Source organism: Saccopteryx bilineata, chromosome 3 (assembly GCF_036850765.1).
Source record: "Saccopteryx bilineata isolate mSacBil1 chromosome 3, mSacBil1_pri_phased_curated, whole genome shotgun sequence".
Classification (NCBI taxonomy): Eukaryota; Metazoa; Chordata; class Mammalia; order Chiroptera; family Emballonuridae; genus Saccopteryx; species Saccopteryx bilineata.
Window position 1 is genome coordinate 147453845 of NC_089492.1, and position 17573 is coordinate 147471417.

At 42.3% G+C, this 17573-nt stretch overlaps 1 protein-coding gene and 1 pseudogene across 2 annotated transcripts in view; one reads left to right on the forward strand and one right to left on the reverse strand.

Annotated features, from left to right (window-relative positions):
• The window catches only part of ZC3H6 (zinc finger CCCH-type containing 6), a 59617-nt gene extending 53232 nt beyond the window's left edge, over positions 1-6385 (forward strand). For both annotated transcript variants that reach the window (XM_066267669.1, XM_066267668.1), the window contains exon 12: positions 1607-6385. In XM_066267669.1, coding sequence (XP_066123766.1) covers positions 1607-3072 — 1466 coding nt within the window. In that variant the 3' untranslated portion in view covers positions 3073-6385. The remainder of the gene's footprint in view (positions 1-1606) is intronic.
• Positions 6386-14160: 7775 nt separating this feature from the next.
• On the reverse strand, positions 14161-16980 carry LOC136330612 (DDB1- and CUL4-associated factor 6 pseudogene; annotated as a pseudogene).
• Positions 16981-17573: the final 593 nt, after the last annotated feature.

Below are 17573 nucleotides of genomic sequence, written 5' to 3' on the forward strand. Positions count from 1 at the left end.
TAATGCTTTTGTAAATCTTATCTTTCCTTTGATAAAACGCTGTTAACTATAATTTCCTATCTAATATCTGCTTTCTGTTGGCCTCTGCTGTTCCACTTTCCTTCTGTTCTATATTCATTCTCATTCCAAAAGGGATTTGACTGTCTATAAAATACATTGATATGAAATTGTTACCTATTTGGGTCAGGTAACAAATTCTATGAGGAGTGAAGTTACTTTACAGAAATACTTAAAGTGAATTGCAAGCCCCACTCTAGGCTTCCTAGAGGTCAGCTTGAAGAAGGAAAGAGAGATAGTGTTTAGAAGTCATTTTCCCAGATCCTGAGATATCAGTAAAATCTTTACCATTGTGTGTTCTCTATTCAACTCCATCTCTACCCTAAATACCAAAGCTTGTTTTATGGGCACTGCTTGTATAACACTAGTGTTCCATGTAGTAGAATCACATTAGTAAGCAGTACAAGGGGGTAAAATGAGAATATTTATTATAATGGTTTATTGATCTGGGATATTCTAGAGAGTGTGTGTGTGTATCCAACTCAGAGTCAGCCTGTGTGTATTTTAATGGAGAGGAAGGAAGTCACCCTATCATACCTTCTATTTAACTAGACAGCGGGCCTCTGGGAGTTGAGCTTCTTAATGTTGTGTCTGACACCTGAGGGATAAACAGACTTTAGGAGTTAGGCCCAGAATGGTCTCATAAAAGTCAAGTATATAAACTTTCGGGTGTTCATTTTGTTTGTTATTTTTAATTTAATGCTTGAATAACTAATATAGTAACATATGGGTCAAACATCTAAAAGGTAGTAAAATATAAGTTAAATGTCTCCACCTCACCCCTCAGTTCCCATTGTTTTCTTAATTGTTATTATTAATGGGTTTTTTCTTTCCAGATATATAATTTATATCTATCTCTTGCTGTCTTGATAAATTTAGAGCTTAAGGATTGATTGAATTAAAGAGATACAAACTGTTAGTATGTATCTAATTTTGTATCGTGGATTTTCCGCTATATTGTGGGATTTTGTGATATATTACATATTTTTATATAATATTTATTATTTTAATTATTTTTGTGGTAAAATAAGCAAAATAAGTATGGTAAAGGTTAGTAATAGTGTGGGAAAGGTTTATAAGAGTGTGGGAGGGTTTATAAAGCCTTAAAAAATAAATATATAAATAATAAAATAAATATAAAGTCACTACTTCATGGATTTTCGCCTATCGCAAAACCTAACCCCTGCAATAGACGAGGGACCACTGTATTCCTTTCCCAGGGTATTTTCCCTTCTCTCCAAACTCTGCTATACCACATACACTCTGAGTTCCCTCTGGCCAATTGGAATGAAAGGCCCTTTCTCTGGCTGGAAGGACATAGAGCATGTTCTAATGTCAAAGCTCTGTCTCCTGGACGAGTTAGAGTAACTGATTTGATCATTGTCATACTACATCCTATCTTGTTCTAGTGTTGAAACCCTGCATTTCTATGATACATTGTCTTGAAGTTAGACTACACTTATTTTAGAAATAACATGTGCTTTTTTTTAATCTTAATTAAGGCCAAATCTGAATGTTTCATTTTTTATAATTTTTTGTCTGTATTTAGATGATACTGTTAACTGGTATTCCAGTAGTGAAGAGGAAGAAGGGAGCAGTGTCAAGTCAATACTGAAAACATTACAGAAACAGACTGAAACTTTAAGGAATCAGCAACAATGTTCCTTGGAACTAGGCAGTACTACTGATCCAAGACTTGCTAAAGAAAAGAGTAAAGGAACCCAGGTTGTTGACCCTCGACTTCGGATCATCCCAAGGCAAGACATTAGAAAATCTTGTGAGGCAACTGCGCAGGGTCTCAGACTTGTGTGGGACCCCAGGAAACTAAGGGGGCATGGAAGTGGGCACATGGGCTCTGCTGGTGCAGCCAAGTGTGATTTACATGCACATACCAGTGCTAATGTCAGACACAAGAGAGGAGAAGAGGAGGAGGAGGACACGGAAAGAGAATTGAGAGAGAAGGCTTCCTTAATCCCTCTGGACTCGCCCCCTGGGGCAGTGCTCCAGGACCCGAGGTCGCAGTTGAGACAGTTCAGTCATATTAAAATGGATATTATACTCACCAAGCCCAACTTTGCAAAACACATTGTGTGGGCTCCGGAAGACTTACTTCCAGTCCCTTTACCGAAACCCGACCCTGTATCTTCAATCAGCTTACCTCTGCCGCCCCTCATAGCTGACCAGAGGCTCAGCAGGTTGTGGAATGAGAAGAGTGATCTCCATCAAAGCACAGTGCCCATCGATTCAAAATTAGCAGCCAAAGTGAAAATTAACACAACAAACAGAGAAGGCAATCTGGAACAATTTGGGGACTTGCACAGTTCAGCAAGTAAATTAGGGGACCCCAGGCTGCAAAAAAAAAGTGATCCTAGACTTCACAGACTGCACAGTACAGCGCCTCAGCAAGCAGGTACAAAGGAGTCACGTGCATCAAAGGGACCCCCTCACTTAGCCAGGTCAAGCCCTGGAGCACCGCAGCCCTCGGTACCAGTAACCAGCAACTCTGGGCCTGGGGCTTTGCCTCCATATGCCCCGAAACTCTCATCTTCAGCCAGTGTTCCACTGGGGACTCCCAGTTCAGTCCTCAGTGGTATCAGTTTGTATGACCCTAGAGAACATGGTTCATCATCTACACCAGAGCTAGCAACAGATAAGTCAGAGAACCAGAAAAAAGGTGGTGATTTAAAAAGTAGTGACAAAAATGAGCCTTCCCCTGGAGAAGCAATCCTGCCACAGAAAACCACTCCAGATGTGGAAGTCACTGTTGACGGGCCAGCCGACCCACAGGCAGATGTTCTCAGGAGCTCCTGTGCAGCGCAGGGCCCTGCAGTGCACAGCCTTCCTGTTCAGGCGTTAACGGGCTTAATTAGACCCCAGTACAGTGATCCACGACAGTCAAGGCAGCTGGGACAGCTGAGCCCCACCCCAGATGATGACCCCAGTGGAGAAACAGATGACAAATCTCTGAAAGATGTTTTTAAAACTTTTGATCCAACTGCTTCACCATTTTGCTAGCCGCTGTGTAATTAAGCCGTTCTTTTCAGTCTTGTGACCATTGCAGTACTCTGCTGTTTTGTACCTGGTTTACCTCTATAGTTTATTTATTTTTAAATTATAAACACTTTTCAGCTGCTAGTGTCAGAACCACATGAAGTTATATCCTCTAAAGCCTGTGGTATTTTATATAATATTTTTTATAAATTTAAGAGACTGTAGCAATTGACATAGAAACATATATATCATGCTTCAGTAAAAATACTTTTATTGTAAATAAACCATCATGAATTCAACACTCTGCCTGAATATATGCCAGTTGTCTTTCATAATCAATGTTTGGATAAATGATTACACTTTTATATGGTTGTTCGTTTCAAGCAATATGATGTACATTACTTTTGGGAAACAGTATTTTGACTAGGATTCTATTTGTCAACACATAACTGATTAATATGTAATGCTGACTGCAAAAAAAATGTAAAATGAAGTAAAACATTTTTTAATCACAATTAGTAAAGCAGTTTATGTTTAAGGGTATCACTTGTTAGTGTGGGCAATATTGCGTAAATGAAGCATTTGAATGTCATATCTTTTAAAAGTATTTTACTGTATCATAGAAGTTAGAGATATATAAATAGATTGTTTTGTTAAAGTGAAAAATTCCCAAGTTCTCTAATATAACTTTTTAAATTTAATTTTTCATATTAAATAATTATCAGTTACTTTGTCACATTGTAATGTTTATGTGTTTCAATGGTTTTTGTCTTTAGCAGCATAATTTATATTACTTTTTTAAATGATGTAGCCACAGTACTTGTGTTCATCATGACCTTGGCAATTTTTACATAATTCTAAAAGATCTAGTGAGAGTCTGTAGTAGTTATTGCATTGATAATGTCCAGATTCCTTTTTTTTTTTCAGTAGCAAGAAAACACAGAGATGCTGTGGTCAGCTGTGTGGCTACCAATAAAGGATTTTTCAGATCTCACATGACTAGTGTTCTGTAACTGAGGAAATATTCCATGTCCTCATAGTTTGGAAATATCCTAAATTGATTAGAAATTGCATTATGAAAAATAATTTATATTTGTTCTTGTGTATTTATTGCAGTATAAAATGAGGCAGCCTTATTTGTTTTATACATTTATTATTTATAATGGAAAATAAGTATTACACTAATGTTCATGTCTTGAACTGTAGGATTATGACAGTTTGCTGGTAACGGTTCTAGGAAGTAACTTGAAAAGGAGCATTTCATCATAAAAGATAAATCAGTCTTTGGGTGAAAACAGCTACCCCTGAGAAGTGATGGTAGATATTTCTGTGGGAATCTAAATATATATTATAATTCATTAATGCAAATTATAGTGTTCATTAACTCAGTATCCTTGAGTCCCTATTACATCAGCCAGGGTCCTTAAAGCTATTTTAATAAGAAAATTTGGACTTACTTTCAAATTTAACAATGTATTTTATATGAAAATATCTTATTTATGTTTAATGATTTCTATTTGTGATGCTTTTTTAATTGCGATAACATTAGCTTAGGGGATATTCTGTATTCTGTCAACCTGGATTATTTTCATAACCTTTTTTTCCTGTTTTCTCGCCAGAATTTAATAAGAATTATTTTCCCCAATGAATAATTTCCTCTTTAAGGTGAATTGGTATTTTTAGAATCCATGTAATTTGATTTACACTATACTACACCAAAAAGTATGCTATGTCCCTGTTCTTAGAAGCCAAACATTTATGCATTACAAAAGTAACTTATGTTTTAAAAGAGTCTGTATAGATTTATTGGTTGAGATGTGACATAACCATTCATACTGGTTTGTGACAGAAGTTTTATCCCTGTTCACTTTGATGTGGAATAGAGGAGGATATGTGAGGATGTAGATTTCCAGTACCTAGATGCTCATAATTTAGATAGAACAAATGTTTTCTCACGTCTTTTTTAGTTTTTGCTCCAAACTCCTGTCTCTGGAGCTTTCCCAGTTAGGACCTCATTCTGAACCTTGACAGTGAACCAAATGTTAGAGTGATTGCAAACTCTGTTTCTGTAGGACCACTCTGTGACCAGCCGTACATGCAAAACCCCAGAGTTAGGCTGCAACCAAAGCAGCCTACATTTGAAATGATGTTGGGTTAGGTTTCTGTTTGTCTTTTGACTTTCATAGGACTTCAAATGGTAGTTGTTTCCTTAGTTCTACTTATTTTAAGACTGGAAGAATGATTGGTTAGTAAATAAATCCTCTGTGGGCATTCATATTAGCCACTTTGCTGATTTAATTAGAAGAGAAAGAGGGAGGATAGGAGAACTTATGAGGACTGGAAGTTTAAAGTCCATGAATTCATATTTTTGTTCTGATATGATTTATAGGCATTTTATCTCATATCTAGTTCCTTTTCAGTGAAATGGGGATAATTTTGACTGCTCACAGATTAGATTTAAGGAATGAATGAATTATTTTAAAGTATTTGTAAATATAAAACTGTTTTGTAACTTTCATACACATAATCACTCCCCTCCCATTAGAGTAACAAAGCCCAATGGGCCTAAGAAAGGACATTAAGTTAACATCATCATAATATTTAGACTCTAATTTTTAAATAAAAAGCACATTTTAAACTGTGTCTTTCACTTTTGAAGGCAGGACCCATATGTGTCTCCTTACTTTTCTGTTTCACTACAGCAGCAAGCCTAGTTCTGGGCACACAGTGGGGGCTTTGTTAACTGCTTCCTCATGGCTTCCCAGCATCCACCCAGGCTTAGGTTTCACAGGTGCTGTCAACTATTCGTGCAGACATGGCAAAGCCATTCTGTGATTGCATTAGAAAGTGCAGTTCATAACTTATACCTCTTCCAGGAGACACAGGGCACCTGCCTTCTCCCTTCTTCTCTGTCTACTGAACAATGTGAAGGTAGGGCTGTGGCAGCTTTACTTAGGAGTTAAATGTTTCTACAATAATTCACAACTCTTAAGAGTCCTCCAGACCTACAAGATAACTTGACTACTTAATGGTGGAGGTTTGATCATATCAATAATTTATTCCTATAGAGGTACGAAGGAATCCCTTCTGTAACCAGAAGGGATTGCATAACCAGAATCTTAATGTTTTTATTTTAAATATATTTCATAATTTTCCCTTTTGTTTCTCCTCAAAATATCAATGAAAATTATGAAGATATGCCTAATCTAGTGGGTTTCCAATAACTAAGAAATTTTTTTTCTTCTAACACCATGAACAGGAATTTACCCTTTCAAGTCATGGGTCTCATGTCTGCTCCCTAAACACCCCTAATTCCTTGGGAACAGAAAAATCACTTGCTACAGCTGGCAAAATCATTGTGGGCACAATGGAACTGAGTTTCTTCAAATATGATTGTGAGTGCTTGGAATAGTATTTTATATCATACTTTTGTTCATCCTTGAATCTGTTGTTTTATTTAGAATTTATTTTGTTAATATACAGCTAATTAGCATATTAGAAAAAAGTCAGCTCTGTGAATTATCGGGCCCCATACTTCTGGGCTCACTACTCGGTGAGTATTGAGTTGTCTCCAACTCCTGGTGACATCATGAACAAGTGATGTCCATAGTGTTGCGTCCTCAGTAGCCCCATTCAGCTCCTGTAGACTCACACATGTGGCTTTTTTTATGGAGCCAATCCATCTCATATTTGGTCTTCTTCTTTTCCTGCTGCTTTATGTTTTCCCCAGAATTATTGTCTTTTCCAAAGAACCCTGCCTTCTCACAATGTGCCTGAAGTAGGACAGTTTCAATTTTCTCATTTTTGCCTCCAGTGATGTTTCAGGCTTGATTTGCTCTAAGACCCACTTGTTCGTCTTTCTGGTGGTCGGATATCTGTGAAGCAGTTCTCCAACACTGTGGTTCAGATGAATCAATTGTTTTCTATCATCCTTCTTCCCTGTCCAGCTTTGGTATCTGTACATAATGATTGGGAATACAAGGGAGTGGATGGTCTCAGCCTTGGTCTCTAGTGACACATCTTTGCTCTTGCTGAGCTTTCCTTTCTTCCATTGCTGCCCTTCCTAGTCTCAGCCTTCTCTTGATTTCTTGGCTACAGTCTCCATTGGAATTGATGACTGAGTGTATCAGCCAGTATTTTGTCAGGGCCCTGATACATCGTTTATTATAAAGGAATTAAATAAAGACCCAACTTTTTAAAAAGATTAGTCATGCTGTTCCCAAGCCTCCATTACAAGCAATAGCTGAGGGTTAGTTGTCAGTGATAGGCTGTACATTGTATATGCTTTTTAAATAGAGAAATAATAACCTAGCCATTATTACAGGTAAGAGGTTTTAGTCCCTCTGTGTTATAGGAGTTTGTCCTCTAGATGTTTGAGAGGTAAGTCAAATAAGATAGGAGAATATCTTTTCAAGAGGTAGAATGCTATTTCCTTATAAAACTGACAATCAAGAAATAGTTGTTTGTATACTTAACTTGCCAAAGTTTTAAAATACCTTCACTTCTTGCCCTAAACCCACTGCTCCCCACCATGATTAGAAAGGGCTCAGCATCAAGCCATGGTGCCAGGGCCCAGGTCACTTTGTTTTAGGTCTAGGGTTTCTATGCCTGCATGTGACAAGGGTACTGGTGGCACTTGTGTCCCCAGATGCAGTGTGTGTGTGTGTGTAGGCGGGAGCTGTGTCCAGACTTATGATGGCCTGTTTTCTGTCAGATCTACAAGCACCATTATGGGCTGAAATCCAAGTTAAACCTAGTCAGAATGAAGTTGGATTTTTAAAAATTTCCTCGTGTTGTTATTTCAGTTCCCTGAGTTGTGTGTCAGATGTTGAGGAAATGTCACCCTGATTGTTTCTCTTTGGCAGGTTTTAGTAAATACCAATTTATTAGATTAAATTTTTAATCTTCTCTCTGTTCAAAAAATACCAGCAATGGGTCTATTTTGCTGAATTGATAAATTATTCTGCTTAAAGAGGAACAAATCACATGGTAACATCAGGAAAATCTATTCTTTCTTCTCCTTTACTAATAACTTTTCCCAGGTTATGTTCTGTTGTTGCAAGTTCCTGTAATTTTTTTTCTGTGACACCTTTCTATTGCTTGACTTTAAATAAAATGTTTCTAATAATATCTGTCTGGCAGTGCATTGATTTGCCTTAATAAATATTCATCATTTAAAGACAGAATGTAGAGGAGTCATGTACTCATATACAAGCTTTTAAATGGAAGCCCCTCTTGGCCTTCCTGAACGAAGAAGGTGGCATGAGCCTGTCCTTCAGTGCACCCTTACCCCCCAGAGCTGTGCCTTGTACCCCCCAGAGCTGTGCCACATGTACCCCCAGAGCTGTGCTGTGCATACCCCACAGACTAACAGCATTTAAAGCCCCACTTCCCGACACTGCCTTTGTTCTGGAGAGCAGCTCTCACATGAGCCTTAATTAATTTTTGATTAGAGGATCTGAACCTGAGAGGTTGCTGGCAAATGTGCTGCTTTTAGGGCAGGGCTGGAACTCCAGAATAAACTAGGATCTCATCGTAGGAAAGGCTATAAGAGAGCCCAGCCATTCTTCCCCCGGGATCAGGAGCAACAATGAGGTGACTCATGCTTCCCTCAAAGGTCAGGAGGCCTCATTAGAAAATGTTTTCTGGCTTCTCTTCTTGGATGTTTAGTCTTGAATGAGGGAGTCTAGTCAGTGACTCGATTTAATTGTCCAGCAGCTCTGAGTGTGGACACTTCATCCCTGAGAGCCAGCACAGTCTCCCCTGTGCAGTGTGGCAGTGGACCTGACAGGACATTGCTGAGCATTGCTTCATCCCAGCACAAGGACTCATAACTTCTTTTTTATTTTATTTTTATTTTTTAAGTGAGAGGAGGGGAGATAGTGAGATAGACTCCTGCATGCGCCTCAACTGGGATCCACCCGGCAACCCCTGTCTGAGGTGGAGGCTGGAGTACCAAGCTATTTTTAGTGCCTGAGTCTGATGCACTGGACCAACTGAGCTATCATCAGCACCCAGGGCCTGCGCTTGAACCAAGTGAGCCACTGGCTGCGGGAGGGGAAAAGAGAGAGAAGAGGGAAAGGGGAGGAGAGAAGCAGATGGTTGTTCATGTGTGTCCTAACCAGGGATCCAACCCAGGACTTTGCATGCTGTGCTGATGCTCAATCCACTGAGCCAACCGGCTAGGGCCTCATCATTTATTTCAAATATGGCTTTTGAGCATGGAGCATATGCTACAGGTGTTGAGTTATACAGATGGATAAGATGGACTGTTTTTTCAGTGACTTACTGCAAAGTGAATGAGACCACACTGCTTTGTGGTGAATATCACATGACCCAAGTACACAGGACACATTTTAGAAATTCTAAGAAACAAAAGAAAAGTATGGTGAACATAGTGTTACTTAATCATTCAAATCTAACCATGCTATTCTCTAACCCTCTGCTATTCAGAACCACTGGAGGTGGTTCTGCCCCTTGACTTCATCCTCCACACATGCTAGTTGGGTGATGGAAGTGTGCTGAGGACTGGCATGTATCATTTCATAATTCATCAGCAAGTATGCATTCAGGGCGCACCTATCCTCCAAGAAAGCAGACCCTCATCACCTTCGCAAAGATGAGCAAACAGTGTAGAGAGTATTGCTTGTCTGTGGTCACCCAGCTCAGTGCTAGGATCACACAGCTGCCTGGGCTGAAATTCATGGTCTTCACAACAATGCCCTGCTTTCCAGTACTCAGCTAAGGAATGCCACAGCCACTTAAATTGGTGACCCCCTACTTGGGTTCCAATTCTCAAGACCTTATTCATTGTCTGCAGATGCCTTTTGGTAGGTGTTTATATTGATTGTTACTTAGTTCAGACTTGGTTTCATTTTGCCAAACAACTTTCCAAACAATGGTGTTCTCGGGTTTCACAAAATGAGAACTGGGAATGACCAGGCTCCTTTCCTGGGCTTCAGAATCACATTCTGTGTTTAGTGGAGTGGATGGTAAGTAGCTCCTTGGCCAACTCACTACTTGAGAAGGGGACACACCACCTTTCCTAGGAGGCCAATTAGGATCCATTTCAGGTGAGTGCACAGGTTCACAGGCTTTCCAAAGAGTGTTACCTACAGCAAACTTTCTGGTCACTCAAGACGTTATTTCCAAGCAGAAAAAAAACCAAACTTTAATTTTATGTGAATAAGAATTAAAATCATGGTTTTTGTTTTGTTTTTTGTACTGTTGATAGGGACTTCAGACAAGACATCTTAAACACACCTGTTTGGTAATCAAGGTTAGAAAAGATAGAGAACTCAAGTTTACACAAGAACTTACAATTTTACTTTAAGCTAAGGTAAGGGACCGGCTAGCCAGATTAATTCTATCAAATAAATACAGCCCAGCACCAGACATCATTAAACACAGTGACATTTCCATGCAGGCTACTTTTTTTCACTACAATATCCTTGGAAACTCAATAAAATGCTCAATAAATATTTGACTGAATAAATTACTTTCAACTTGGAAAAGCTCACAAACGTGCAGTTATCTTTTAATGACATTGAGTGCGCAGAACACCTAATGAGTAAGAAAAAAATGCTGATAGTTCTTTTTCTGGGATTTTCAAAACAGTAAGTCAACTGCTGAAGTTGGAGTCAGAGTAGTGAGATCTGGGCACTGCCGTCCTGGGGATGGCACCCAAGGAAGTGACAAGACCAACATGTTCTTATAGAGCAAAGTGCAGTTCCAGTAGAGGATGTATCAGCTATGCCTGAAGATGAGCAAGTGTTTCCATTGGTCTTATAGGCATGCAACCCAGCAGGTCTTGCAAGAGTCCCTAAGTGTCCTTACCTAGTCTTAGGAGCACTTTCCCAAAAGTGAGTGAGGCCTCTCTACATCTCTACATCTCTGGCCCCAAAGTAGCATCAGAAATAGTCATTAGAAGGTGTGTTATTTTAAAGATTATTAATGGACTTTCTCTTTTTTCTTTCTGAGTTTACAAACTATTGTCTTAACTGCTGGCAACATCCATCCAATGGGGACAGTAGAAGAGAAAGAGATATTAGAGTTTGTTACAAGGGATAGTGTAAAAACAGCTGCATTAGGCTTGCTTGCTTACACTTTGCATGATTAGTGCATGAGCACATGGCAGAGCCACATGTGTATAGTCTATGTAAGGCTACAGGTGCTTTCCCTCAGCTCAGATTGCTTGCCTGTCACTGCAAGGGGCCCTTTGGCAATGGCTTGGCCACTGCCATAAGAAGTGCTTTTCCTCCTGCCTGTTTGCTTGCCCCATCGTTGAGAGAATCTAATAAATGGGAATGGCCCAGTGCTTTCCGGTTCCACAGTTCCTCTGCCATCTGCCTGAATCCAGTGTGGACCTACCATAATCTCATTTGAAATGATTGTCTAAATTTCCTTATCCTCCCTTCAATATATCATTACTGGAGTTTTACTTAAAGGACAGCCAAGCAGAAGAGGACAGGGCTGATGGATGGAGTAAGGTAAAGGACTCTTTCCTGTCATCCCTGAGAATCCTGATAGTGAATCAATCAGCTGTGTGACCAGATTGTCTTCTTGGGGTCGTGGATAATGCAAGCTCTGGTTCCCCATCTCAGATTCAGGGTAGAGACTAGTACAGAGGCCCCATCACTGCTGTGCAGCAGCTGAGCTCACATGAGTGTATTTTTTCAACATCCTGATTCTCCAGGGCATTCTCAGTTCCTCCATGGCATGGGTGCCCTCTGGCAAAATGAGGTGACCATGCAGCAGAAATCAGGGAAGGACCCTCAGTGGTCCTGAGCCATTAAGAATTAAGGAGAAGCAAAGTCAGTGAGGGAGGTTTCTTGGTAGGTGTTCCCAGGGAGTACAACCACAAATGGGCTACAGTGTACCCACGTATAGACGTAACACGAGAGGCCAGCAGGTGTTGTCGTCAATGATTGGAATAATGGGTATCAACAAGCGGTCAGCCCAGGACCAGCAAAAAAGCTACAGTGTTCCCTACCCCTTCTGCAATGCCATCAAGGTATAAAAACCACTCCTTTCTACATCTGAAATGTGAGCTAACTCCGCAGCCCCATAGACTCTTGTAAGGAGTGGCCTACATTCCATTAAGCATCTGGGGTTTGTGGTGCCCAGAGCTCACCATGGCAGACCTGTCAGTGTTTACTCTGAGGCCTTGGCTCCTATCCACCAGATGTCCCAAAGGGTGTGCACTTCTCATACACATCTCAGGATTTATTGTGGAGCTATCTCGTTAGATATTCTAGAAGCTGGTGTCAGTCATCCTCTTCTAGGAAGGCAGACACTGGACATGTGGCAACGCATCGCCCCAGAGTGAAAGGAAAAGAGTGACATGAACAAAACTGAGCCAACGTGGATGCAGATAGATTAGATAGAAAATTAACTGCAACGAACACCCACCCAACACACCTGTCACCTTGTGTCTCCACAAACTGATCTCTATGGGCGACCAGAGTCTCAAGGCCAGCGCCCACATCAACAGAGAGCTTGACTTGGAGACTTTCTCAACTTTCATAATGCTTCCTGAACCAGGGCCGCAAGTGTCGGGGGCATTTTCGTGCTTGTTTTCCGCAGGCCCAGCTCATCGCAGTCCAGGTTTGTGGCTTCCTGAAGTCGGTGCTGGAGCAGATCCCTTCTCCACTGAGTGCAGAAGGCAGCAACTTCCAGTTCCTCTGGATCTGAGGACAGCTGCCTCAAACCCTGGGGAAGAGAGAGCTAGTTAAGTCATGGGTGATACCATGCATGCTTTCCCAATGTCTGCTGACCCGAGCTCTCGGGGGATTCCTCTGAGTGGCTGGGCTGGTGTTCTGATGTTCTGGCCCTAATTTCAGGGAGCTCAAGGAATAGTGTTTGGAGAGGTCCTCTGGGTTGGTACCCACTCATTTTTACTTATTTTTTATTTTTTTTTTTGTGACAGAGTCAGAGAGAGGGACAGATAGGGACAGACAGACAGGAAGGGAGAGAGATAAGAAACATCAATTCTTTGTTGTGGCTCCTTAGTTGTTGTTGGGCAGATAAAATGTATTATGCTCACTTTGTTAAAGATTACGCTGCCCACGAGGAGGCCGTAGCCCAGGTGATATTAATGTGTGTTGAGAATCCTTGTAGCCTGGGGCTTGGTTTTGGGATTAAGCCTTTCCCACCCTTTTTGATGTGGGGTGGTACAATCCAATCATGCCTCAGAGAAATGACTTTGTATTAGAGACTTCCCTATTTCGTATATTGGATTAGAGGTTGTGAAGCTACAGTATAAAGTGGGGGCGGAACGGGAGTTTGCCCTCTTGGTTCCTGAGATTATCATTAGAAGAGAGAGAGCAGAGGAGAGCAGAGGAGAGCAGAGAAAGGCCATGTGGAGGAGGCCAGGAGAAGCAGCCAAGATGGTGGAGTGCTGAGTGAGATGCCAGTTTGTACAGTTTGTATCTGGGATAAGGAAGGAGATGCGGAACTGAGGAGAATAAGGCTGGTGAGCTAGAAACCTTTGATTCTAGGAAACTCGGATAAGTCAGTGGCTTTGTGAGCACTGAATGTGACTGGGTTTTGGAGCCCAGTGTGTATTTTTACTTGCCCGCCGTGTGCAAGCTAGGATTAAAGATGAAGGCCCATCAGTTCTTGGCTCCGTTGTTTCTTTACCGACTGTCCGAATCCAATGCAAACCTGCATGGCCGTGGAGGCTGCTTTGATAGTGGCCCTGGCCGTGGCTGCTGGCTTTACAGTTGTTCATTGATTGATTTCTCATATGGGCTTTGACTGGGGGGCTACAGCAGACTGAGTGACCTCTTGCTCATGCCAGTGACTTTGGGCTCAAGCTGGTGAGCCTGGCTCAAACCAGATGAGCCTGCACTCAATCTGGTGACCTTGTGGTCTTGAACCTGGGTCCTCTGCATCCGAGTCCGATGCTCTATCCACTGTGCCACCACCTGGTCAGGCAGTACCCACTCATTTTTAAAGGAGAAGCACAATAAAATGTTTTAAGAATGTAGTCAATTTTATTGATTGATTTTCAAAGAGAGAGGAAGGGGAGAGAGAGGAACATTGATTAGTTGTTCCATCTATTTAAGCATTCACTGATTCATTCATTCTTTTTTTTTTTTTAAATGGCAAGTGTAGAAATTTATTTGAGCCAATATTGTCACCACCGTGAGGGTTACTCTCCAACACTGACCCGAGCTCCCCCGTCTGGAAGTTGGGGGTATTGCACTCCGTCGCTAGCACTGCTCAGACATGGCAACTAGGGATTAGAACATTCTGCTAGTTTTGCACACGCTCCGAAGTCATGCACACAATCATTCCAAACCAATGTCCGCTTATCCCCCAAAAAGGGAAAGCTCCAAAAACCACAACCTCAAAATTGTACTGAAGCTCTGTGAAGAAAAAAAAAAAAATAAATGTCTTGTACAAATGTCAGAACACCCTAAGTGCTGGCCACTCCGAGCCGCTTGCTTACTCCTCGTCCTCGTTTTCATTCTCCTGACCCGAGCCTTCTGAACGGTCACCCTCCAACCAATCAGCTTGGATGTGGTTCAGGGAGGCCAGCATCCTCAGCATGAAGGAGGCAGGCACCGTGATGGTGTTTCTCGTCTCCTCCAGCATCAGCTCGTTCCGAGTTACCACCTCATCAGCAAGTTTTCGGTTAAAAATCCTGGACTCTTCCAGTGGTGACCAGATCTTTATGTCATAATCTATGCCAGACGAGGCTAGAATTGGGTCAAACGGATGTGGCTGCAGGCAGTTCACCACGTGATTGTCAGCTTCCAGAAGCATTAAGTGCTCAGCAGTGTGACGATCCCAGATGAAGATGTGGCCACAGTCAGAACCACTCATCACAAAGTTAGCACCCCAGAAATTGGCTTCTTTTATCATTGTCCTGGAGTTGCGACGGCCCTTATAAACCATCCTTACTAATGGCCTTCTAATGTTCAAAGTATCCAGCTCTTCCATCTCCTTCCTTTCTTTCCTCCGCCTGAAGAACTCCTGAATGCGGGCGATAGCCGAGCGTCTATCGCCAGGTCCTGCTCGAAACCTGGCACCTGGGATGAGGACTGGGTCATCGTCACTGTCATCGGTGTCCTGGAGAGCAGAGTCAGTGGTCGACGTTTCCTCAGGGGGCACGGGCCTGCTGGCTTCTGTCTGTGACAGAGGCTCAGGGTCGAGGTCTCTGTGCTGGGCAGCCCTCTCAGTGCTGGTTTGGTCGGAAGTCCCCGGTTCTCTGCCTTCCTCAGACAAGACGGCATCTTTTGGAACCCCGGGAGGACTGTCAGGGTTGAAGTCATTCCTGTCTCCTGAGCTGGCATCTGACGGCTCAGATGTGAACTTGTCTGATCGTGCTGTGTCTGTGCGGCTCTGAGACAGGTCTTCTGCACATGCCCCTTCCCGGTCTGTCGTCACAGCCTCTGATGGCTCCTCAGGAGCTTCTGTCTTGTTGTCTCCTGCTGGAGGTGGCTCTGAGCTCTGTGGGACCAGGTCCTCCTCCTGACCCTCAGGTTTGCCATGGGTCCCATTCCCTCTAGAACTGGAGGAAGTATTGCTCCATTCATCTGTAAAGTTCAGTTTTATTGTGCTTGTAGTTGTTCCTTCTGTGCTGTAGTGCAAACTTAAAACTGGTTCACCTGTCCCTGGTTTGGGGTTCAGCTTTTCATTAGAGTTATCAGGCTGATGATGTGCGCGCTGCCCAGACACCTCGACAGGCGGCCTGTGCTCACTATCTGGAGAGGACAGCAGAGGAGGAGGCTGGCTCTCTGCAGGAGATGCTGCGGACTGTGCCTGTGCGGGCGCCATGCAGGATGTGGAAGGTTGTAGAAGCTGCTCAGCTGGGGTGTCTACTTCCATCACAGTGTCTCCTATTTCCAAACCACTGCCTGACGGGACCGTAGGACTAGTTGAAGCATCTGACTGACTCGTTCCTCCTGTGGGTCGAGGTCTTCCTCGTCCTCTATTGCTTTGTGCGACCTCACTTGCTTCTTCAAACCACCTTGACAACATGTCAGACATTCTTTGCATCAATGACATATTGGGACTTTGCTCTCCATCTCGCTCTCGTTCACTCTCTGGCCTTGCTCGGGGTCCAGTATCCGACCAGTCACCACGAAGTCTCAAACGTTTCACTGGAGGCTGTCATAACTCTTCTCATCTCTCTTCTGCAGATGGAGTTCTAAGTTCTCGTGCAGTGTCATCTTTGGGGTAAAAAAGATATATATAATCTGAAGAGTAACTAACAAGAATCTCCTGACCATCTTCACTGTAACACAGAGACGTCACCCTGCAGGACTTATTGTTAAGATGGGAAGGGAGAAAACGGGCCACCATTCCAGCAGTCCCCCGGCCGGCATAGTTCCCTGTAGCTCTTGTGCCCAGCATTCTCCGAGCATATATTCGGACTGAGCTATCAGAACAGCCCACAGCGAGGTAATACGGTATTGGTGGACAAATCGCTACAGAAGTGGCGGCACGTCGGCAGTTAATTAAAATATCATCTTTGCAATCTTCTTTTGTGCAGCTAGTTTTGATGCGTGTATCAAACCACCTCACAGTTCCATCTTCACCACAAGAGAGGAAAGTGTGGGGGTCATTGGGCACGGTCATAATCTCATAGGTAGTTCCATAATGGCATGTAAATTGGCATTGTCGGTTGGTTTCTGCATCTTGCTCAACATTGGTATAAAATATTACACCATCTCCAGAGCAGGAGACAATCTGCTTATCGTTCGTGCAGGGTAAGAACTTTGCACTAAATATATTTGCTCGGTGCCCTGAACGAATTGTTGTTAAAACCTTTCTGCTATAAGGATTACTAATTACTAACTTGGTGTCATCTGAGCCAGATAAAGTGTATTCTCCAGTTTCATTCCAGCAGATTGTATTAACACAGCCATCATGCACATTCAGGGTTGCTTCAAGTTTTAATCTTTGGATAAACTCTCTTCTTCCTAGTAAAGCTAAATCCCATTTGTAGAACCTTTTCTTTTAGTTGTGTGTATCACAAGTTGCCATATCAATGTATTTTTACTGTGGATCATGGTTAAAACATTTGCAAATCACTGACCTAAAACATAACTCCAAGGATGTGTGTGTGAAATTGGAATGGGAGGGATCACCGAGACTTTCGCTTCATTTGTATTAAAATTTCACAAGGAGAATGTATTCACATAGCACTGGAGATGCCTAGAAAAGCGGGTTTAGGCCATTGTAGCTAAATCCTTCATTCCGTATGAATAAATGAAGAAGAAAGACAGAAGAGGCTGAGATCTGAGGTCTGTCGCTCACGATTCCGATTCCAAACAAAACGAGAGAGCTGCACGCCGTCATCTTTAGTTCAGGCACTGGAAGCCCCCACAGCCCATTTTAACTATGGCCCTCCTCAATAAAAAATCCACTGATTCATTCTTGCATGTGCCTTGACTGGGGATCAAACCCACAACCTTGGTGCATCAGGACAATGCTCTAACTAACTGAGCTACCCAGTCAGGGCTGCAATTAATTTTTAAAAACTCTCTCTTTACCTCAAATTATGCTTCTTT